The sequence below is a fragment of the Salmo salar genome, chromosome 03, assembly GCF_965601325.2.
Source record: "Salmo salar chromosome 03, fSalSal1, whole genome shotgun sequence".
Classification (NCBI taxonomy): domain Eukaryota; kingdom Metazoa; phylum Chordata; class Actinopteri; order Salmoniformes; family Salmonidae; genus Salmo; species Salmo salar.
Genome location: NC_138293.1, coordinates 81,888,288 through 81,913,010, shown reverse-complemented (window position 1 = coordinate 81,913,010; position 24,723 = coordinate 81,888,288). Strand labels below are relative to the sequence as shown.

The window sequence follows — 24,723 nt, the reverse complement described above, 5'->3', positions numbered from 1 at the left end:
ATATCAGGACTAACACCGCCTTCTGCTGGATATCATTCAAATTAATACTTTTCAGACCTAAACATACCTATTTCGATATATGAGTTAACATCTGCCTTTGCCCATGAAGAATCATGTGAATACAATATAACATTGTATTATCTATTTTAAACGAAAAAGCCGAGAGCATTCATTTTGATATATGCATACAATTACGCGTAATGTTTGGGTAGGCTATAGCCTATAGGCTACACTTATAGTCTACATAAAATCATTTGAGTAGGCTGTAGCCTATTGCAGTGTTCCCCAACTGGCATCCCGCGGGCGAAATCTGTTCCAAAGTATTCCCACACATAATAGAGAGATATACAGTAACAGTCAAAAGTTTGGACACACCTACTCATTCAAGGGTTTTTATTTTTGCTATTTTGTACATCGTAGAATAATAGTGAAGACATCAAAACTATGAAATAACACATATGGAATCATGTAGTAACCAAAAAAGTGTTAAACAAATCAAAATATATTTTAGATTTTAGATTCTTCAAAGTAGCCACCCTTTGCCTTGATCTATGCTTTGCACACTCTTGGCATTCTCTCAACCAGCTTCACCTGGAATTATTTTCCAACAATCTTGAAGGAGTTCCCACATATGCTGGGCACTTGTTGGCTGCTTTTCCTTCACTCTGCAGTCCAACTCATCCCAAACCATCTAAATTGGGTTGAGGTTGGGTGATTGTGGAGGCCAGGTCATCTGATGCAGCACTCCATCATTCTCATTCTTGCTAAAATAGCCCTTACACAGCCTGGAGGTGTGTTGTGTCATTGTCCTGTTGAAAAACAACTGATAGTCCCACTAAGCCCAAACCAGATGGGATGGCGTATCACTGCAGAATGCTATGGTAGCCTGCTGGTTAAGTATGCCTTCAATTCTAAATAAATCACCATCAGTGTCACCAGCAAAGCACCCCCACACCATCACACCTCCTCCTCCATGTTTCACAGTGGGAACCACACATGTGGAGATAATCCGTTCACCTCCTCTGTGTCACAAAGACATGGCGGTTGGAACCAAAAATCTCAAATTTGGACTCATCAGACCAAAGGACAGATTTCCACGTTAGTTGACAACTCAACCAAATGTAAATCAAAACTAGCCGTTTAACTGATGTCTGTGTCCTGTGGGATGGCTCTGCATGGCATCCCAGTTTCGTAAATAGTTGATCGAAGGCTTTTCTTTCCCAGGCGGTAAAAGGTGATGGAGGACACTCAGGTCGAATTCCATTCATACCCTCTCCATCCGTCTTCGCCTCCCAACTGACTGACTGACGGATACTCTATATCCAACACCGCACAGGTGACATGCTATTCCCGTTAGTGCAGTGTTGCATTGAGAAAGGAAGGCGTTCTTTCTACCATTCCATCCAGGTGTAAACACAATGTCATGGTGAAGTTGTTTGAGAGCTAATAAACTTCCCGGAAGCCTAGTTCACACACATGGGCGTAAAGGTTGCCGGCATTATTTAAACTCATTGCCTATAAAGAAGAAGGATCAGGTGGTAAGAGTCTTCATTTTAAAAACGTATTTACTGAATCTGTGGACAGTTAACCCACATGGAATTGTTAACTGTCCTCTATGCAGGGGTGTCGCAGAAGGGTCAGAATGCGTATTACAGTGACTATATCAAAAGATGTTGTGCGTAATATGTCTAGCTGTGTTTGTGTCAATTAATAAATCAATTAGCTCAATCACGAAAAAGCATGAAGTCATGAAGAGCTGAAGTGTTCCTTTCCACCATGGGTCTACCCTTAGCAACATATCTTAATAGGCTATCATGATATTGACATTCTACCCTGGAAACAGAAACCTAATATTTTGTGACTTTATGAGCTTAAAATATTTTTCCATTGTATCAATAGAATTGATATCCCCAAACAACTGATTTTCTTTTATCTGCCCAGATGCGTGAATAGTTGGTCAATGAAGTCACTCCCTAGCCTACTTTGGTTTCAAGGCGGCTATGACCCTGCCACGTCTTTAGGCCCTCACACACATGGCCCTAACTCAGAGCCCCTGAACAACCTAATTTGTTACGTTACATTTTTTTTGTTGCAAAACCGATGCTGATATAGTAACTGGGACTCAAACTCCTATACGTGGTGTGGGTCACCGCACCGTGTCACGGAAATGTAAAACAGAAGGAAAGGGGTTAGGGTCAGCCATCTCGAGTTATCCACTGATTTTCACTCACCTTCACGCAGCGCAAAGGTGAGTAGGATGTGCGCTCTCCGTCGATCTTCAGTGCGCAAAGGGATCTCAGATGGTGGCATTGAATTGGAATACTTCAGAATAGTGAATATGGAACCAAAATCTTACATGGAGCAACTGACCTCTCAGTAATAATGGATTAAAAACATTTTAGGGACAATTTTCAGCAGAGGCAAACTTGATAATTTATGGACAGCAGTTGTGAAGGTGGATAACAATTGGAGCTTCTTACCAACCGTTATAATCATTAGTCACTGATTTGTTCTCCTCTTTATTTTATTGTATTTATTTGCAAAACAATAAGATTATGATCATTAGAAGACAAAAGAAAAGTACATGTGCAGCGTGTATGGAGAGGTAAAAAAACTCAACGGAGCTTGTAAAGCACCTCCTTTCAAATAGAGAAAAATAAAGAGGAATGGAATAACTAATAGTTTTATTTTTCCAAATGCCAGAAGTTATGCAAAAGAGAGAATCACCAAAGCTATGCCTCGAAAAGTTGCGTTTCCTGAGATGGAGGTCATTGTCTAGCTGCCTCTGATAGGCAGTGGTCCCGTGTGGCTCAGTTGGTAGAGCATGGTGTTTGCAACGCCAGGGTTGTGGGTTCGATTCCCACGTGGGACCAGTACGGCGAAGAAGAAAAAAAAAATTAAGAAATGTATCCATTCACTACTGTAAGTCCCTCTGGATAAGAACGTCTGGTAAAAGACTAAAGTGTAAATGTAAAATGAAAGGCGTGAAAGAGAGAGTGACTCTGTTACAGATGCAATGAATGTCATTCAATTTACTGAATCATATTCGTATTACAAACATACCCCAAAAAATAGTAATCGATATTTAACACATAAACAGTATACCTAAAATGATTTCAAATGGTCTATTTAACCTTTTACACTCGTGGAAATTGGCTTGTATGGATAGGGATAAATTGAAATGTTTCTTGCAGAATAAATATGAAAACTATATGCATAACAATGGTAGCAATTGAAAGGGAACCGTTTGGAAAGTATGGGGAAATTATTAGACACAACGGTTCACCTGACACAAGACTGAATCCAAACATTACGTTGTTGATGTTATGTGCATTTTACATGTACTGTACTTCTCGCGGCATTTGTTGATAACGAAATTTGAAAATACTATGGATACATTCAGTAACATGACACGAAAATTCCTGGAAAATGCGGGTTAGGTGCAAAATAAGACAAATAAATGACAAGGTTTGAGTCCAAGAGCCCACACCTCTCCAAATTGTGCACAGTTCCTAAGTCATTTTAATTCACTTTTATGACTCAAAGAAGAGTCTTCAACTATAAGGTGCTTTTTTTTTAGCTCTCCTAGAGCAAGTACACTTATAATTATTTTGTGAGGAACACAACCCTGCATCCCTGCCATCACACAATTACTGTTGTTGTTTACGCAATCCAGAAACAGTCCAGTATAAAGTGCAATCTGGGTCAGGTGGGCATGATTTAAAAGCATGGTCTGTTGCCAACACGATGTTACAGTTTTAGGCTTTCACAATGCAATTCAGGGAAACCGATCACAATTTTGGTGCGCTTTGAAAGGAGTCATTAGTGCATTCTGGTGCATGTTCCGCAGCTAATTTTCTTCACAAAAGACAAACATAGGCTCATTATGTTCAGAACAACCCAGGGTAAGACGACATCTCATATTCTAACTGTACATCAAACAAAGTGATCATAAACGCTGACACTGTTTATGACATGGATTTTAGGATATGGAAATGTGAAGTGCACATTTGGACTCATGGGTGTTTGGCTTGCTTGTATGACATCAAAGTGGTATTTATTATAATCTTCAATGTCTCATCTTTCAAAAATACATAGAGTCTTCTTCATTTACAGCATTTTCCTCACTCAGACAACAAAGCATTTGCAAAAGTTGCCCAATTAGCGGGAGTGATGGGGCCAGGCTGCAACTGTCGTATGAGGTGCTCAAGTTCCAACACAAGTTCAGAACAGCTGTCAGTAAAAATAAAATAAAAACATACAGAGCTGTGTAGCGCAGAGCCAGAGCTCTGACGTCATGTATAGCATGTTACTGTACAGCCACTACGTTCCCATTTAGGAGTTTATCAGTGCCCAAATTTGCCATTTTCAATCCATATAGGTGTGAATGTAAAGGGCTACAATGTAATGTAGCCTTAAAAACATTATTTCCTCACATGTCACTAATTCGGCAAAGTGATGACGAAAAAAAAGATTACATTATAAATGCTTCTACACGCTGAAAACATAGAGAAATTGGTAATTAGTCAAACCAAATCTGTGGCCGAACCGACAGTGAAGCCTGTTTAACTAGCACTGCATGGTTTGCGCCAAGTTGGAGTTGTGCGCATGACGCACACGTTTGGATCGATTTACAGAGTTGGCATCTGTTTCTTCCCCCCAGTGGCAAATAAAATATACTAAAACTCATTTAAAAACGTTAAAAATCTATATATTTTATTTTAACCTTAATGTAACCTGGTGGGTTATTCACTCTCGAAAACAACTAAATATGACCCCTACTGTGTTGACAGTGTTAATAGTTAAATATAAGAACATTAGGTTTTTCTAACAACTGCCTCACCTGGTTCACCAACTACTTTGCAGACAGAGTTCAGTGTGTCAAATCGGAGGCCATGTTGTCCGGACCTCTGGCAGTATCTATGGGGGTACCACAGGGTTCAATTCTCGGGCCGACTCTTTTCTCTGTATATATCAATGATGTAGCTCTTGCTGCGGGCGATTCCCTGATCCACCTCTACGCAGACGACACCATTCTGTATACTTCTGGCCCTTCCTTGGACACTGTGCTAACTAACCTCCAAACGAGCTTCAATGCCACACAACACTCCGTCCGTGGCCTCCAACTGCTCTTAAACACTAGTAAAACCAAATGCATGCTTTTCAACCGTTCGCTGCCCGCACCCGCCCGCCCGACTAGCATCACCACCCTGGACGGTTCCGACCTAGAATATGTGGACCACTACAAATACCTAGGTGTCTGGCTAGACTGTAAACTCTCCTTCCAGATTCATATTAAACATCTCCAATCCAAAATCAAATCTAGAATCGGCTTTCTATTTCGCAACAAAGCCTCCTTCACTCACGCCGCCAAACTTACCCTAGTAAAACTGACTATCCTACCGATCCTCGACTTCGGCGATGTCATCTACAAAATAGCCTCCAATACTCTACTCAGCAAACTGGATGCAGTATATCACAGTGCCATCTGTTTTGTTACCAAATCACCTTATACCACCCACCACTGCGACCTGTATGCTCTAGTCGGCTGGCCCTTGCCACATATTCGTTGCCAGACCCACTGGCTCCAGGTCATCTATAAGGCTATGCTTGGTAAAGCTCCACCTTATCTCAGTTCACTGGACACGATAACAACACCCACCCGTAGCACACGTTCCAGCAGGTATATCTCACTGATCATCCCCAAAGCCAACACCTCATTTGGCCGCCTTTCATTCCAGTTCTCTGCTGCCAGTGACTGGAAGGAATTGCAAAAATCGCTGAAGTTGGAGACTTTTATTTCCCTCACCAACTTTAAACATCAGCTATCTGAGCAGCTAACCGATCGCTGCAGCTGTACATAGCCCATCTGTACATTGCCCACCCTATCTACCTACCTCATCCCCTTACTGTATTTATTTTAGTTACTTTTCTGCTCTTTTGCACACCAGTATCTCTACATGCACATCATCATATGCTCATTTATCACTCCAGTGTTAATCTGCTAAATTGTAATTATTTGCTCCTATGGCCTATTTATTGCCTACCTCCTCATGCCTTTTGCACACACTGTATATAGACTTTCTTTTTTCTACTGTATCATCGACTTGTTTATTGTGTTATTGGCTTGTTTGTTTACTCCATGTGTAACTCTGTGTTGTTGTCTGTGTCACACTGCTTTGCTTTATCTTGGCCAGGTCGCAGTTGTAAATGAGAACTTGTTCTCAACTTGCCTACCTGGTTAAATAAAGGTGAAATAAAAAATAAAAAAAATAAAATGATAATTTCCCAGACAAAGCAAGATCTCTCTTGTCAACAGAAATCAGCAGGTCCAATTTTTCTTCACTTCAACCCTACTATGTCAGATTGTGTTTCACTTGTGTGTTTAACAAAGTACTCGTTGTATAGTATACTTTCTACAGTGCATAATAGAGCCAGAAAAGATGTGCAACATATCACCAGCATAGGAAGATAACACCATAGTGCCCACGAAGCTCATCACTAAGCTAAGGGCCCTGGGACTAAATACCTCCCTCTGCAACTGGATCCTGGACTTCCTGACGGGCGCCCCCAGGGGGTAAGGGTAGGCAACAACACGTCTGCCACGCTGATCCCCAACGCTGGGGCCCCTCAGGGGTGTGCACTTAGTCCCCTCCTGTACTCCCTGTTCACCCACGACTGTGTGGCCAAACACGACTCCAACACCATCATTAAGTTTGCTGACGACACAACAGTGGTAGGTCTGATCACCAAGAACGATGAGACAGCCTATAGGGAGGCCAGATAATTGGCAGTGTGGTGCCAGGACAGCAACCTCTTCCTCAATGTGAGCAAGACAAAGGAGCTGATCGTGGACTACAGGAAAAGGAGGGCCGAACAGGCCCCCATTAACATCGATGGGGCTGTAGTGTAGTGGAGCGGGTCGAGAGTTTCAAGTTCCTTGTCTACATCACCAACGAACTATAATGATCCAAACACACCAAGACAATCGTGAAGAGGGTACGACAAAACCTTTCCCCCTCAGGAGACTGAAAACATTTGGCATGGGTCCCCAGATCCTCAAAAAGTTCTACAGCTGCACCATTGAGAGCATCCTGACCGGTTGCATCACTGCCTGGTATGACAACTGCTCTGCATCTGACCGTAAGGCGCTACAGAGGGTAGTGCGTACGGCCCAGTACATCCCTGGGGCCAAGCTTCCTGCCATCCAGGACCTCTATACCAGGCGGTGTCAGAGAAAGGCCCTAAAAATTGTCAAAGACTCCAGCCACCCTAGTCATAGACTGTTCTCTCTGATACCGCACGGCAAGCGGTACCGGAGCACTAAGTCTAGGACCAAAAGGCTCCTTAACAGCTTCTATCCCCAAGCCATAAGACTGCTGAACAATTCATCAAATGGCCACCGGACTATTTACATTGTCCAATAACACATGTGTATATTTGGTACACATTTGAGGCGTTATAGTTGGTTAATTCAGCATCGTACCGTACACTTGATATACAAGGAGTCCACAGCGAATGAATTGCTGACCTGCATGTTCACCTCTCAACACTGCAGCAAACATAGCAGAAAGTAAATGGCTAAAGAAACAGTAGATGTCCTGTATGGGTGGGAGTACGGTACCTGTGATGTACTGGGCCATCTTCAACACCTGTTGGAGGGCATTGCAGTCGAGAGCGGAGCAGTTTCCATACCAGACCTTCCAGGATCCAGTTGCAGAGGGTGGTTTCCAGACCCAGGGCCCTGAGTTTGGTGATGAGCTTGGAGGGAACAATTGTGTTGAATGCTGAATTGTAGTCAATGACCAGCATTCTCACATACTGTAGGTGTTCCTTTTGTCCAGGTGGGAGAGGGCCATATGGATAGCAATGGCATCTTCCGTGGATCTGTTGGATCAGTAGGCAAATTGGAGTGGGTCCAGTGGGCCTGGCCTGCTGGCCTTTATGTGGGTCATGACCAACCTCTTGATGCACTTCATCATGATGGGGTGAGTGCAACAGGACGGTGGTCATTTAGGCATGTCACCTTGGTTTTCTTGGGGACTGGAATGGTAGTGGTTGACTTGAAGCATGTGGTGACTACAGCCTGGGACAGAGACATGTTGAAGATGTCTGTGAAGATGCCTGCCAGCTGGTCAGAGCATGCTCTGAGGATGTGGCCGGGGGTGCTGTCTGGTTCTGCAGCTTTTTGAGTATTCCCTCTCTGGAGAGTTTTCCTCATGTCAGCCTCTGAGAGCATAAGCACCTGGTCGTCCTCAAACAAAAACCATGCTCCCAAGACTTTTAAAATCAAAATCATCATAAACCAGTCTGTCACTGACTTAAAAATAAAAAAAAAGTGATCAGCTGTGAACCAGCAGGGGCCGCCCTCTTGGATGGCTCAGTGTTGGTGGCCTCCAAGCGAGCATAGTATTTGTTGCGCTCATTGGGGAGAGAAGCATTAGTGGGAATCACACAGCTGGCTTTGCCTTTGTCGTCTGTAATAGCCTGTAGTCCTTGCCACTTGCGTTGTCTGTCACATTGTAATTCCAGTTTGTGTTTTCAAAACTCTCCTGGAGTATTGAGTCTGCTCCGTCCATCCTTTGTCTCACCATTCTCTCTGTTGGTGGCTTCTTCTTCAGTAGGTTTTTGTATGCAGGGAGTAGAATCAGGGAGACATGATCTGATTGGGTGAAGTGGGGGTGGGGAATGACTCTGTACGCGTCCCAGATGTTTGGATACGTTTTTAAAATAAAACGTTTCACCTTTTTCTCCATGAAGTAATTCAACAATGTGTGTGCCGCAATCTTGTCTATTTCAAATCTTCTCATTGATCAAGACAGGTGAGTGTCATTCAACGCAACGCTTGATTTCCGAGTTGCGCTCATGACATGCGGCACCTGAGAGAACATTTGAAAAAGGTGGCGTCTTACACATTGTTGGATTACTTTATGGAGCAAAAAAAGGATTTAGTTTAATAATGGAGCATTTTCTAAATTCAAACGAACCACCTGCAACTAGACATGGAAGTTTAAAAGACGTGTTGTCTTCATGGTCGGGGATTGAGGAAGTATCACTAAGAAAATGTTGGTTGAAAATTCTCTGTGCAATGCATTACAGTAAGTAACAATCAGCCAGCTGGAACAGTAATAATGGTCTGACTAGCCAAAGTTTTATAAGCTACACTAAACCAACATCCCTCCCTCCCTCCATCATCTCTCTCTCTCTCAGGCTGTTCCTGTAGAACTTCTCTGCCGGTGCCAGAGCATTCACAGAAAAAGCGACCAAGGGTTTCCTGGTAGCTGGGGACGAGGATGGTGATGGCAAGATTGGAGTTGACGGTAAGAGAACTTTAACCCAGCTCATCATGGTTGAGGGACACTGCAGGGATGATATGTTGGTGTACTGGTAACAAATAAATTGGACATGTAGCTGGGACCCAGAGTCTTTCCTGACCACATGACATTAACAAGGAAAAACAACACTAGAGGAGATTTGCTACATTGACTGCCTTGTGTTTATAAGAGCAAGAGGTTTTTGTCTTTTTTTCAGTGCTACTACAGCAGGTGGACACTGATTTTCTGATTTGTTGACTGCATCGTATTATTCAAACATGAACAATAAGGTCAATATTCTTGGTTGAGCATATTTTGCACAATACTAATGATAATTTTACTCTATCCACTTTTCACAGCGTTTCTTGCCCTTGTAAAGGCATAATTGTCCATTGACCAAGATCAACCGCTTTTCACAGAACCAGAACTCCTAGCAAGAATCATTAACTTTCAGCTAAATTCATATTTTTATTTATCAACTGCCTGCGGACTATATTTCTCAACATGGAGCACAATGTCCTTGTAGTGTATTGTTAATGTTATTTGGATGTGTTATAATGATCTGAAAATGGCTTGTGCAAATTGTACAATCATATCTACACTTTCGAAAAAATAGTGAAAACCCAGTAATAAATACTATTTTGGTGTAAACATTGTCTTTTCAGCTTAGACTCTCGATGCTTTGGAAACCAATGTGGGGAGAAATAAGGCTGAGTTCGAGATCTATACTGTATGTGCTGTCTTGTGAACTCCTATGTCACTATCACACTAAGACAGCACAAACAGATCTGGGACTCAGGCTATAGGGGAACATTTGAGGAGATTTCAAATGTATCCTGTGTGTTTATCTATGAGGTCATTGCTAGTGTGAGGGGTTATGAGGGGAGAAAGAGAGAGCGAAAGAGAGAGAGAGAGAGAGACACGTGCACCTGTTTTAATAATGCCCAGATCGGAGAGGGGAGTCCTGTAGGATTTGGACCAGGTCCTGGCATGCTTCTAGTGTGGGGGAAGTCCTTGGGCATCACTGGTATACTTCCTAAGGGATTTGCAGAGGATATATTTCACATTACTCTAATAGAGCCTTGCAGGTCTGCCAGCCTGCTGCCCCCTCATGGATTCTCCCTCTCTGGATGGCACTTCCACTTTGGTGAACAGGACAAAGTGCTGGAGAAAACTGACACTGCAACAGAATGGCCAAGAATAGCCTTGTGTCATTATGTTGAATCAGGGGGACATTTTAAATACATGTTAAATACAGTGTAACCAGTGTGTGGGGTTCCCTTATAAATACTTAAGGAGATGGTGGTATTTTCAGTCTTGTCAGACTGTGTTTATCTGCATAATTTGTGAAAATTTGTGGCACATCTTGCAATTTATTTGTATGTTGTTTATTTTACATATACTTAAAAGTTACTTACAGTAAATAATTTACAGTAGCTAACTTACAATTGTCCTATTATAGCTTATCTGAGATAATGAATTCCATATCCTCTCATTTAACAGTCAAAACATGTACACAGACTGTGTTGAGCCAATCAGTGTATCACTGACCCCATTGGTGCAACATAGTAACTACCCAACTAAGAAATGTATCCGTAATTCAACACTCAACACTTTTGCGACATAAGCGTGCCGCAATCAATTCATTTTCCAGACAGAAAAATAGGTGTCGTGAAGGTTTATCCCCGCCCCCACCTCCAGTCAGAGATAGGACAGTGATGCCACCTGCAGAAAAAATATAATGTTCGCTATAAACTGTAACATACATTTGCTGTAAAATTGCGTAATGAACAGTTAAACATTATGGTGGAATGGTGCATTGTTTTCTATCCAATAGCCAATCCATGTGAAAGTAATAAACAGTATCTCGACGTTTGTTTTGGGTCATATTTTCCTTTATTTTCCAAGTACTCTGAGCGATATAAAGGGTAACAAAAAGATACAAATGCAAAGGACTTGAGCGTGCAGTATAGGCTAGACATGAAGTATAGTACAATGTACTGTAGGCTACGCCACATGATCGCATTACCTTTGTAGGTTTACAGAAGCGGCAGGTACTTTTTGGCTATGCAGATTTAGTCCGGGATACACCAATGAATGTGCAAGATTATTGGGATCATGGGTAAATTTGCTTTCACGAGACATTGCATGATAAAATCTTAGGCAATCTTAATAATATTGCAAGTAAATTGCTCTCATGTAAAATATTAAAAGTTTAGTGTAGCCTCATATCTTATAATATGAAAATATTAAATCATAAAAGCATAATATTTTCTCTAAAACAACACGGTTTACGCACATCCAATACTTCACCTTAATGCAATGAATGACTGGAAACTCTTTCAAAGACATTCAGAGTATCACAAAATCGTTTTAAACAGACCTCTCAAGTCCAGCATATTACATGAAGACTACAACCCTCCTTAGAAACCTCACCAATGACCGCGTTGGTAGCATATCCATAGGCTACACGAACCTCTCAATATAAACGGTCGGAATCTTTTTAGCAACCGTCGATTCCATCCCTATCACTCAGCAGAACATATTCTTAGCAATGGGGGATATTATGGACTTTTTTCAAACGCACCTTTTAAGCATCTTCATTTATGAAACTTAAAATAGATCGGATCTCTTGCCAGTGGACAATCCCCCCACCCCCTCCGGTGTCGGTTACATTATGCCTCCAATTTCGGTTGAGTGAAAGTATATAAGGTCAGAAGTATCGATGGGAACATCACTCGCTGCAGTCGCCTGAAGTCTTCTCTATCAACCGTTCATCAAAGACGTCAGAGGTGAGTTTCAGAGCGGTGCGAAGGAAGTACAGGAACCCAGGATCCAGAAAATTGCAGCAGCATCCAGGCTTTTTCTGTACATTTTATCATATGCGCACTTTACAATTTACGTGGGACTGCAAGCCGTTGTGTCATCCAAAACACCCAAAGGCTGAGATTTTGTTTCTGTATTTTTGGGCTTTATTTGGACGCACCCCGGAGCGGGACGGATTTGGACAATTGCAAATCAGTTTCTCAGATGGAACGTTTGGAATGCAACATCAACATCTTTATCAAATACCCACATGTGCAGTGGGCTGCCTTAACTATCAGGGCTTTCCTTTTGGGAACCACTAAAAATGTTTCAATTGGATTTGATATGAATTCCCAAATTACACCCAGTGGTTGAGACTGACACATTTGAGGGCAGCTTGACACATTTGATTTGATCTCATTGCGTTATAATCACACGGATGGTGAAAGGGGCTCTGCTATTACTTAAAGACCACCAGCCAAATGCTGGTAAACAGTGGCGGGTCGGTTTGAAATATTTGTTTGACATCCTGCGTGATGAAGTGGATTATCTATTTTAAATGAAATAAGATGGGTTGAGTTGTGCTGAAATTTTGTTTGGTAGAAAGTCTGAGTGTTTGGTGATTTGTTCATATTTTTTATCATTATTTTTGTGCACTGGTATTGCACAATATAATAATAGTTACCTGGTAATAACCTCTCAAAACATGTTGTAGATTAAATGCAATGCTCAATACCGAACGTTGACATGCTAAATCAAAGTTGTATTAAAGTAACAATTTCTCCCTTTTTTCAACATTCAGCTCAAAATGGCCTGTGCCCATCTGTGCAAGGAGGCTGACATCAAAACCGCATTGGAAGCGTGCAAAGGTATGCCCTAGTTTGTTTACTTCCCCCTCCACCTAAAAAGCCATTTCAACCCAATTATGTTGTATGATAAATGTGAAATTAGCAATATGAACACACGATTACCTCTCTAGGCTGTAGTTGCATTGGGTGTTACTTGCAGGTTACACAGTAGACATATATCCTTCATATTTGCGTTACAGCCGCCGACACCTTCAACTTCAAGACCTTCTTCCACACGATTGGCTTTGCCTCGAAGTCCGCCGACGACGTCAAGAAGGCTTTCAAGGTCATTGACCAGGATGCAAGTGGCTTTATTGAGGTGGAGGAGCTGAAGTAAGAGCCATGCACCATTACAGTACAATTAACAGACAATTTATGAAATCAATGCAGGAGACTGTCCACTTTATTCAATTGTATCGGTGCGCATGCATTCTAAAAGTCAGTGTGCATCGGTGCATTGGCCTGCATACATTCAAATGAAACTAAACTAATATGTGTGTCTCTTTCTCCAGGCTGTTCCTTCAGAACTTTTGCCCCAAGGCCAGGGAACTTACCGATGCAGAGACAAAGGCTTTCCTCAAGGCTGGTGATGCCGATGGTGATGGCATGATTGGAATTGATGGTACGAAACGTAGCATACATGGTTAATCAATGCGTTAACCAATGTCACTTGCATACAGTGGTGTAAAGTACTTAAAAGTAAAACTACTTTAAAGTACTACTTAAGTAGTTTTTTGGGGTTATCTGTACTTTACTATTTATATTTTAGACTACTTTCACTTTTACTTCACTACATTCCTAAAGACAATAATGTACTTTTTACTCCATATATTTTCCTTAACACCCAAAAGTACTCGTTACATGATGCACTTATCAAGAGAACACATGGTCATCCCTACTGCCTCTGATCTGGCAGACTCACTAAACACAAATTCATCTTTTGTGAAATTGATGTCTGAGTGTTGGAGTGTACCCCTGGCTATCTGTACATTTTAAATACAAGAAAATAGTACCATCTGCTTTGCTTAATATAAGGAATTTTAAATGATTTATACTTTTACTTTTGATACTTAGGTATATTTAGAACCAAATACTTTTAGACTTTCACTCAAGTAGTATTTTACTGGGTGACTTTCACTTTTACTTGAGTAACTTTCTATTAAGGTATCTGTACTTTTAGTCAAGTATGACAATTGGGTACTTTTTCCACCACTGCTTGAATATTAATAACGATGTTTATGATCTGGTGTCAATCTATATTAAGGCCTAAGATAAGAAAGTAAATTAATGTTATAAGACACTGGAAAGGGTTAATGTTTGTATTTTTCTTTTGCAGAGTTCGCTGTATTGGTTAAGCAATAAAGAGCAACTGACCAAGAACTCACCTGAAGGAACAATATTGCCCAAGACCTCCCCATTTCATCTGAATATAAATACTTTTTATACATTTACTTGCAAGAAGTTTCCTCCTGTGCAGCACACTGTCCAAAATGATGATTGTGAATGTAGCGCGGATGTGTTCATGTCTGATATGAATTTTGCTTACTGTAAAATCTATGATGCACTTTTCAGGAAAGGACGATAGATAAAAAATAATCAATATTCTTTTGGAATAAAAGGTCTTTGTATTATTTCCTATTTAATTAATCAAATGTGTTTATCTGAGTTCAGATGCCATTAGTTTAACTTCACACCCATAAAAGGAACCGGTTTATAGAACTGTAATTGAGAAAACGCCTGCCATTTTATTCGCTATAAATTATACATAATAATTCATGACACATAGTCTATTTGTCATGTTTTGCTGATAAAAAAAACAGGATGATCATTGTGCAAGTACAAGTTTACGCACAAAGGCGCACAGGCACACACAAACCGAGGTGTGAGAGAGAGAGAGAAAGAGAGAGCGAGAGAAAGACAGAGAGACAGAGAGAGCGAGAGACAACAATAAAAGTCAAAAGAATAAATAACAGCATGGCCAAGCACCAATTTAGTTTTTCCGCCCTCATATGAAAATAGGTAACATAAATGTTCTACTTAATCAATAGATGCATCCATAATTGACATCCTATCCTAGACTAGAGACAAGGATTGGGGGTTCAAGTGATTCCAATTATGTTTGATACAGTACCGTAGAGCAGTGGTTCCCAACCAGGGGTACTAGGGCCCCTGGGGTACTAGGGCCCCTGGGGGTACTTGGCCTATCTACAGGGGGTACTTGAGAAGACTCATGAGACCATAGGCCTACTGGAAAAATGCACATGAGGGGGTACTCCAGGGGTACTACGGGCAGAGCTAAATTCAGTTGGTGGTACATTAACCGAAAAAGGTTAGGAACCATTGCCTTAGAGTCTGCATACATACAGTATATATGGACAAAACACATACTTCAATATGTTTTATAATGTTTTTAGTCAATCAAATGTATGTATAAAGCCCTCATCAAATGCGTCTCTATGGCTTGATGTGCGGTATTACAGTTGACCTACTGACATTAGCAGCCCCACATGGGAGTATAGTCCATGCGTCGGCGTTATGAGTCCACTAGATGGTGGCAAACCCAAAGACAGTGAGTAATCTTCCCAAGGCAGCGTTTCCCCTAAATAGAGCCAGAGGTGCGTACTGAGGTGTATTCAGGGTAGTGAAATGTAATATAATGAATATAATAATCATGAAAGCTGATAGGATTCCCTCGATAGGTTCCATTTCTATCTGAACGTTAACTGTAATGGTACACTCTCCTGAACAGGTACTGTGATTCTGATGGTTTGTCGGGACTGATGATTCATTAACAACTGTAACATTTTAGCTAAACCTAACCCAACTACGGAAAGAAGTGACTTCGCGTAGCAGGTTAGGAGAACTAACGCAGCAGGTTAAGATAATTAATGCATCAGGTTAGGAGAATTAACGTCATTAAAGGGTATGGGTTAGGCTTAGCTAAAATGCTACTTGTCAACAACTGTGATCCCCGACGCTACAACTAGATGAATCTGTACTCCATCTAGCCACACAGCCACAACCGTAGAAACCATCAGTCCAGACAAACCATCAGTAGGCATATTATATAACACCGGCCCATGATGTATGTTTGAAGAGTCACATTAAAACGGAGAACGAACCATGAAACAACATCTCGTGCAGCTTTTTAAACCATACACCCACAAAACGGGAACACTTAACTGCAATTGATTTAGGCTACTATAACCATGTCAGGCAGAGCTGTCTGATTTAGTAATTGTCTTTTGGTATTGGACATTTGGCGATATAGTTACACTGTCACGAGGAAAAAGCCAGTGCAAACAAACATAAAATAGCGCCAATAACATAGAAATATGATTTAGCACCACGGACAGCGGCTATCGGAAATCCCTGCGATCAGAAGTTTCAGGACCATGTTCAACATTTCATGTAGTCATAATACACTGAAGTCAGAGAATTAATGCAGTTAGCCTATTATCTGGAACTGCGTATGATATGTCTATACAATTTGCTATATGATTAAACCTAACAAGCAACACACAACCGTTTCTTCCGTGGCAACGGAGCATCTCTAATCCGTTTCTGTTCGACACCGGATTAGCCTAGACAAATTACGACTATCCCGCCCTGGGACAATGAGAAGGCTTGCCCCTGCAGCCAACCGATGTCCGCACGTAAACTTGTAAGGAAAATTAGCAAATGTAAATGAATAAATTACCGGCCAGTAACCGTATAGGCGATGAGGTATCAGAATGGCGCATGACATCACCGCCTGTCGGTAAAGCGCACCGCTCGATCCGGTGTCCTCCTCAGTCTCTCTTTCACATACGACCAGGGATAGGGAGAGCCTATTGAGTTTCCCCTGATGCATCTGCCGCTGGAGCCCCAAATCATAGAAAGAGGTTTCGGACATTGGACATGGAGACATTAGACGCGCGATTTCTCGTTTGTGCGCCCAGTCAGAAAATCTGATTTGAAAGGTCAGGCTGTGACTGAGCGACCTGCAGGAGTAGTTTTAATGATTTTAATTAAAAAAAACTTGAATCAATTAACTACATTTATATTAAAATGACCATAAAGTTTCCCAAAGGGAAATGTTTTCTCCTCATGCATACATGTTTGGAGAGTTAGTGGAAACGCAGAATATAGCCTACACACTATCCACACCAACTCTCCCACCAAATATACACCAGAATAAAACACCAATATTAAACAGTGAAAATACAAGCCTAATACGTCTTAAAGGATCAGTGATCTAGCCTACTACTACTACTACTACTCTTTAAGCGCCCACTCGATCATTTCAGCAGTCATGCAATTAATTTATGCACAAAAAGTACAATACATGCAAAGGTGTTAACCGTGGGGCTAGAACACTCAGTCTAAAGTTTCATTTTACTTGGAATATTCAGCCTACATATGCATGGTACGTTTAAATAAGGTTCACTTGACCTGTCCTTAAGCGACCTTTACCCATCTACTTTGCACAACACACTAACGCCTGCGGTCTGGGTAGGGCTCGCGCGGTCGCTGGCTGATGCGCTCGACCGCTGCCTGCTTCCGCTGCTGAAGCTGTGGTGGGCAGGTGTCAAGTACTGTAGTCTATAAATCCCCACGCGCGCGCCGCGGTTATTCGCTGAATTGAACTGCTTGCAAGCTGGTGCTGGTCTATGATTGTTGTCTGCCTCCGGCTATAGGGGATATTTAGCGATATCCCTACCTCAAAGGGTGTCATATTTCTGGTTGAGCGGTGCCACTTGTCATTAAACACGCCGAGAGAATTGTCAAAGCTAAATGTCCGACTTTTTTCCCAAAACGTTAATGATGAGAATCATAACAGGATATGAATTTGATAAATAATTCGATTTATGCAGATATTGTATTTAAAAGGACACAAATCAGATGCCATCTGTATCATGGCTGACATCCTATGCAGTGCACTCTCTCCCTAACACTAACACATGCACACCTTTACAGTGAGAAGTGAGCCCACATGTAGGTTGCACACCTTCAACTTTCCCCTTGTCCAATGATGAGTAATAGCTCTTCTCCACAGTCCAGAAGTAGGGTATACTCCAAGGGATAGGGTTAATGCACTCTCTGCAGACCTCTCCGTTTACTTCCACATACACTGACATTGTTTAAGGGTTGTCCTCTGAAGGTATAGGCATTCTGCCAACGGTCACATTTTACAGGCTGCCCAAATGCAGTATTTCATTTCACTGCTTCAATAACACTGTGAAGAATTGCAAAGATAAGCATTGTTCTGAATGGATCACTCTGTTAGATCTCCTATCGCTATGGGTCGCCAGCAGCTACAGTGATGATACTGAAGTGTGACCATTTATATCTGAGGGATGGCCTGGGTGACCTCTCTCTCTCTCCATTCCCCAAAACTCTATTCCAACACAGATGCCTTAGGCAAATGTGTGCTTATGTGTGTTTATGTGTGTGCATGTGTGTTTGGACCCTAATTGACATTAAAACATCATGCAGAATCAAGTGGGACATTGAAAAACAGGGTGACCTTGTGTCTTTTAATCAGAACGCTGGACAGTTCCATGATAGTTCAATATTTACTCCTGTCCGGCCTATAGTGTGAGAGAAGGTTAAATAAATCGTCATGATGACATTCCGTGATAGACAACCCCTGATGTGTGTGTATCTGTTGACTTTAGTATTATTAGATTTGGAGGGGATAATCTAACCCCATCTGGTGGGTCCAACAGAGTAGCAGGGAATGAAAAATGTGGTCTGATTAAATCCAAATGAGGGCACATTTCTTGACAGATTTTCAGGGGATTTGGACCAGAGGGTTCATTCTCAGGGGGCTGTGGGCTACTATACCACATAATGACCACACTGTATCCCTCCACAACGATTTCAACATCCAATACCCACATACCCACTTATACACGTTATAATTTAATCTGGTTTATTGGAGCTTGACTTCTCCCTGAATGCAGTTTGCTTTCTCACTGAATGACCCTTTTCACTGAGGACAATATACTGTATGTGTGACACAAATACCAGCTCTGGGACTGCTTGTAGAGGGAGAGAGAGAGGATATATATATATATATATATATATATATATATATTTATAGATGGAGAGAGGGGGGGGGAACCGACAAACAGCGATTAGCCTTGATTACACCTTGCGCTAACATGTGGGTTTCATGATCTGATCAATATGATCCAATAACTATCTGATCAAAGTTTGTCGCGTCTACACATTTTAATAAAGGTCTCTTATCCCTTCTTCCTTACCCAGCTTACCCTCCACTGTGATCGCACTGTGAACAGACTAGCTGGTGCCTCCCTGTATGCAAATTATTTGACAGATATTCTTTCAAAGTAATATGGATTTATTTACTGATGCAATAAGTCAATGGTGCTACCTGTCAATGATTTTAGAGGCCAGTACAATGCTGATTTCAATTATTTTACCATGCAGATCTGTTTATACTTGATTGATTTCCAGACATAATGTGTCTTTTAATCGTCCTGTGTAAAAATGTGGGCAAAATCGGAATGTGGACTTGATCAGGACAAAGGGTGCATGATAGCACCAGGTATAAACAGGACTAGAGAGACTGCAAATTTTTGTACCATAGTACTGTATTATAATTCGAGAAGGGAAGGAGAGGGGGAGGAGGACTGGGTTAGGTGTGGGTGGGAGGAGGGGATATAGAATAATGCACTGATGACTTAATTTGCCATTTACAAGGGCGTTACTGATGTCCACAGTAGTCAGTCTCCTGCCCATGGGCGTTATAAAGGGTAAAGGTTAATTAGTTAGGGAAGAAATTTGATCAGGGGCGGGTAGTTACAATTTGATACCCAGACAGGTAATTCAAGCATTCCCTATTGTCACCTCAATCCGACCTATATAAATCGTCTCTGACGGACACCAGTCACCACATAGCCTTACTCCTCTCTTTTGGATCAACGACCGGGCAAGAACCTCAACGCGGTAAGTTGACTTTGCGCTCTGAACTGAACTCAGCGGAGTCATTCTCTGCCACGTTGAGGGATACAGACTGTTGTCTTTTTTTTTATCATTCGCTTCGTTTGTGTTTATAATTAGAAGTTTACTTGGCTTTAATGTTTAGACAAAGGATGCGGTAACAACGTATTAGACAAAGTTGTGCCATATTTTCTTTTAAGGAAGTATCTAATTAATTCTTTGCTATCTGTTTTAGCAAATACTTTTTACAGGGTTTCAGTATATTGATTCCGACCAAGATGAGTCTAAGGGCAGACTAAAGATAATTTGCCAGTAGTGGTATTTGGAGTAGGCCTACCTAGCTCAGATCAAGCAATAGGCTCAGGGGAATTACTGAGAAATTATGTCAACACAACTGTTATGTGCATGAGCTGAATCAATAGACCTTAGGCTATATGCTTGTCACAATTATTGGCTATGTTTTATAGGCCTCTGAAACTGTGCTTAAAATATGCTATCCAAATAATTATAATATTCTGCACCAGTCAAACCAACGCCTTGTCTTCAAAGAAGAAGCATGCATTGCTGTTTAGCCTACCTGACTAAATGTGTTAATAATTCACCACTTTTGTTCATTCGACAGGATTAAAATGTCGCTCTCATCTATCCTTTCCGCTGATGCAATAGACGCTGCTATGAAGGACTGCCAAGGTATCATCTTCCACTCATATCATTATTGCCTTCTTCATTTAGATTCCTTCACCGCATTAGTGGTAGCCTAGGCTATGGGCAGATTCACTATACTAAATAAAGTAAAAAAAGGTAGTCCATTGTTGATGTCAAACAAAAAACAGAAGTATAGGCCTACTGGGGTGGATCAAAATGAGGCCTATTTTACAGGAAACACATTTAGGCTACGGAAACTGACAGGAAACCCTCCAGAAGCATTAAGGACAGAATAGATAGCAGTGGTCTCTGTCAGGTTTTTTGTCCCTAAATGTATCAGGAGGAATTATAATGCAAACAATTGTCTTAATTTAAATGGAGTTTTTGAATAAATCAAAATGTGATGTGCCTATGAGTGAACTAGACTAGACTTAACAGATTAGTAGGTTATTTGAATCAGCTGCAACCTGGTCTCAGAGCATTTCATATTATTCTGTGTGTAAATCTGAGACTCCATTTAGAGTGATATGTTACGTTTCATATTGTATGCATTCATTTGTGGATGTCCATCAACTATTTCATATGATATGTTACTAATTGCAATTCGTGTTATATGTTACGAATTTGCAAAACGTGCAATATGTTACAAACTTGCAAAATGTACAATATGTTAAGAATTCGTAAAACATATGATATGTAATGAATTCTGGATAGGTGGCTAAAAGGGTAAAGGTTAGGGTTAGTGTTCGCGTTCTTCCACAAGCCCTACCTCCACTTCATACCCCCACTTCCTCGTTAACGACCTGTACTAGAGCTAAGGCCGAACACGGCTGTTAATTTTTTCTCATGTCATCCTTACCCCATCAGCACCGGACTCCTTTAACTGCAAGAAGTTCTTCCAGCAGTGTGGCTTGACCAAAAAGAGTCCCGCGGAGGTGAAGAAAGTCTTCGGGATCCTGGACAACGATGCCAGCGGCTTCATTGAGGAGGAGGAACTCAAGTGAGTCGGCTACAATTGTTGGACTTTTAGTTAGTGATAAACTACAATCTTTGTGTTTTTTCTACTACAATATTTAGGCCTAAAGAAAATAGCCTATATATTCTTCTTGATGCCGCATAGGCCTATATCAAAATGTATCCTCTATAGGCCCTAAACGTGTTAGGCTACCTGTCATTTTGCACAGGTTAGTGTTTTTTGTCACGAATCTTGTTCTGGAGACAGCTCTGCAGTGGTCACTAGCTTGCACAGCCACAAAGTCATAAAATCGGATTTTCAACCTAACTCTAACCTTTACCCTACCACACTGCTAACCCTTATGCCTAACCCTAACCTTAAATCAAGACAAAAAGCAAATGTATTATTATTTTTTTTTTATTATTATTTTTTTTACCCCTTTTTCTCCCGAATTTTGTCATATTCAATTGGTAGTTAAAGTCTTGTCCGATCGCTGCAACTCCCGTACGGACTTGGGAGAGGCAAAGGTCAAGAGCTGTGCATCCTCCGAAACACAACCCTGCCAAGCCGCACTGTTCCTTGACACAATGCACGCTTAACCCGGAAGCCAGCCACACCAATGTGTCGGAGGAAACACTGTACACCTGGCGACCATGTCAGAGTGCATGCACCCGGCCTGCCACAGGAGTCGCTAGAGCGAGATAGGACAAGGACATCCCGGCCGGCCAAACCTTCCCCTAACCCGGACGATGCTGGGCCAATTGTGCGTCGCCCTCATGGGTCTCCCGGTTGCGACCGGCTGCGACACAGTCCGGTATCGATCCAGGATCTGTAGTAATGCAGCTAGCACTGCGATGCAGTGCCTTAGACCGCTGCGCTACTTGGGAGGCCCTAAAAGCTAATATTTGTTTTTATGCATTTTTACAATATAGACAATTTTGACTTTGCAGCTGGCCCATCTAGCGGAAATTGCTCAGTTCTGCCTCAGGCTACTTCTTGAAGATAGACTTTGTAAACTAGCACATCTTTACTAGTGCGCCTCCATCAAGAGATGGTCAATTGTCATTATTTTGTTCATTCATGAGTCCTGGGGGGTCATAGGACATAGCCTTTTGCACTGTAATGATGGCATATTAAGCCTGCTTTCAGTAAGCATGTCCTCTACAACTCCTAAAGTTGTTTTATTTGTTATTTTTTCCAGATCCTGAGGTTAAAATCGTCTTTTAAAAGGGTGACCACCATAGTTTGTCTAAGATATATGGATAAAACAATATCCATTCGTCCATTCATCATTAATGTATGATTGGTTTTTCTTTGTAACCCAGACAATACTACTTCCTCAATATCTGAAGGGTTCTGCTGCAGAGTGGTGAATTGCCGGTCATGGCAACTGTGTAGAATAGCCCTGTCAAAGTAAGCACGGTATGTTAGTGGTGTGTGTGTGTGTGTGTGTGTGTGTGTGTGTGTGTGTGTGTGTGTGTGCGCGTCTCAGATTCTTCCTCCAGCGGTTCAACCCCGGGGCCCGTGTCCTGACTGAAAAAGAGACCAAGGCCTTCATGTCTGCTGCTGATGATGACAGCGACGGCATGATTGGAGCAGATGGTGTGTATCTTACACTAGTTTGGTGATGATGATGATGAAAATGATAACGATGATGATGATCACAATGATGTTGTTGATGATGATGGCGATGAAGAGGTGGATGAGAGTGATGTTTGATTATGTTGATGGAAGTTTGAAGGAGTGATCTCATTCGATACCAAATCAGTTGAGATTGTACAGTTCTGAATCTGGTTGCATTATGATAGTAAGCAGATTACAGAATGGTAATTGCCAATGGGTAATATATATACTTTTTACAGTTCTACATTGAACCTCCTCTGTCAATTGCAGTCTCAATTACAATATATAGTGTAGTATCTTGGTAAACTATTCTCAAATGTGCATTCTTGCAATGATTCCTTGGGTTGGTTGAGATGTCACTATGTCCCAAATTCATTCATTGAGTTAGTTGAGATGTCACTATGTCCCAAATTCATTCATTGAGTTAGTTGAGATGTCACTATGTCCCAAATTCATTCATTGAGTTAGTTGAGATGTCACTATGTCCCAAACCACAGAGCCAAACCTAACGTGTCTTTTCTCTCTCATGTTCTGGTTAATTATTTATCTTCCTGTCTTTCCTTTCTCCCCACAGAGTTCCAGGCCATGGTCCTATCCTGAATACCTGTACAACACCCTCCATAACTCTTTCTCCTCGCCCCACTCCAGCGCTAGGATTTATAACTTTAGTTTTACATCTGTCAATCTATTTGGAAACATTTATTCTTTTTTTGCAAGCCTCCGGTTCAGACTATCTACAACTCACCGATTTTTATTTTTGCTTTTTACATACGTTTTAGACAGGTCATTATATTATTGCCCAAAATGTATCACTTACCAAATTACTGAGAAAATAAAATAATAAAATGCATTCTAAAATCTCCTCCTTGGTTATTGACTTTTTACTCAAATATGAATTGTACTGAAATAATGCCACACAGTGTTGCTATAATATGCCATACAATGTGATAACCCTATTGGACAGTGTGCACGGTATTGTACAGTACAGTGTCCATATTAGGACAGTCTCGCCAGGAGTTGTTTCAGTCTCAGTGGCTCTTGTTTTGTACAGACGTAATGAAATACCTTGAGACTGTGAACTTATATAAAATATAATTAATATAAAATATTTTAAGTCCACAGTCTCAAAGCATTTCATTATATCTATACAAAACATAATTCCTGCATAACAGAAGCTCTTGAAAGATAAGATTGAATTGGGTCTCAAGAAGAAAGTGTAACAATAGCCAATGACAGTATAATCACAGGTGGAATTATGGTAGCCTGGTCCCAGATCTGTTTGTGCTGTTGCCTACTCCATTTCTGTCCTTGTCAAGCCAAACGGTTTGGCATCACAGTAAGTGACACGGACCTGGTATGATAGCACAAACAGACTGGCGCTAGAATTGGGGGAATCCTTAGGAAGTAGGTTCCCAAGTTAAAATCTCAGTGGGAACATTTTGACATGTAAATTCACATACTGATTTTAATCTTGCACACAGCAAATCGTTCCTCTCGGTAAGCAATCTGAGTAACATCCTTACCCGTGTCGTGTCTGACGGGTCATAAACCTCACCCAACAGGGCAACGTCATGACACCTGT

The 24,723-nt window shown here is 41.4% G+C and overlaps 2 protein-coding genes and 1 non-coding gene across 3 annotated transcripts; all 3 read left to right on the top strand.

Annotated features, from left to right (window-relative positions):
• Positions 1 to 2,797: 2,797 nt before the first annotated feature.
• On the top strand, positions 2,798 to 2,873 carry trnaa-ugc (transfer RNA alanine (anticodon UGC)). Its single transcript has one exon. It is a non-coding gene; the product is annotated as a tRNA-Ala (tRNA).
• Positions 2,874 to 11,952: 9,079 nt separating this feature from the next.
• Positions 11,953 to 14,598, top strand: LOC106601823 (parvalbumin beta 1). The gene is made up of 5 exons (XM_014194221.3): positions 11,953 to 12,106; positions 12,922 to 12,988; positions 13,168 to 13,300; positions 13,480 to 13,589; positions 14,304 to 14,598. The coding sequence occupies exons 2-5, from the start codon at positions 12,928 to 12,930 to the stop codon at positions 14,327 to 14,329; spliced, it is 330 nt and encodes a 109-aa protein (XP_014049696.1). The 5' UTR covers positions 11,953 to 12,106; positions 12,922 to 12,927; the 3' UTR covers positions 14,330 to 14,598.
• A 5,070-nt stretch (positions 14,599 to 19,668) lies between these two features.
• Positions 19,669 to 24,003, top strand: LOC106601824 (parvalbumin, thymic CPV3). Its single transcript, XM_014194222.3, has 5 exons — positions 19,669 to 19,924; positions 20,541 to 20,608; positions 21,431 to 21,563; positions 23,011 to 23,120; positions 23,716 to 24,003. The coding sequence occupies exons 2-5, from the start codon at positions 20,548 to 20,550 to the stop codon at positions 23,739 to 23,741; spliced, it is 330 nt and encodes a 109-aa protein (XP_014049697.1). The 5' UTR covers positions 19,669 to 19,924; positions 20,541 to 20,547; the 3' UTR covers positions 23,742 to 24,003.
• Positions 24,004 to 24,723: the final 720 nt, after the last annotated feature.

Coding starts and splice junctions, on each gene's coding strand:
- LOC106601823 (XM_014194221.3), top strand. CDS start 12,928: ATGGCCTGTGCCCATCTGTGCAAGGAGGCTGACATCAAAACCGCATTG. Junction 12,989..13,167: donor CGCATTGGAAGCGTGCAAAG/GTATGCCCTAGT, acceptor TTTGCGTTACAG/CCGCCGACACCTTCAACTTC. Junction 13,590..14,303: donor TGGCATGATTGGAATTGATG/GTACGAAACGTA, acceptor TTTCTTTTGCAG/AGTTCGCTGTATTGGTTAAG.
- LOC106601824 (XM_014194222.3), top strand. CDS start 20,548: ATGTCGCTCTCATCTATCCTTTCCGCTGATGCAATAGACGCTGCTATG. Junction 21,564..23,010: donor ATTGAGGAGGAGGAACTCAA/GTGAGTCGGCTA, acceptor TGCGCGTCTCAG/ATTCTTCCTCCAGCGGTTCA. Junction 23,121..23,715: donor CGGCATGATTGGAGCAGATG/GTGTGTATCTTA, acceptor TTCTCCCCACAG/AGTTCCAGGCCATGGTCCTA.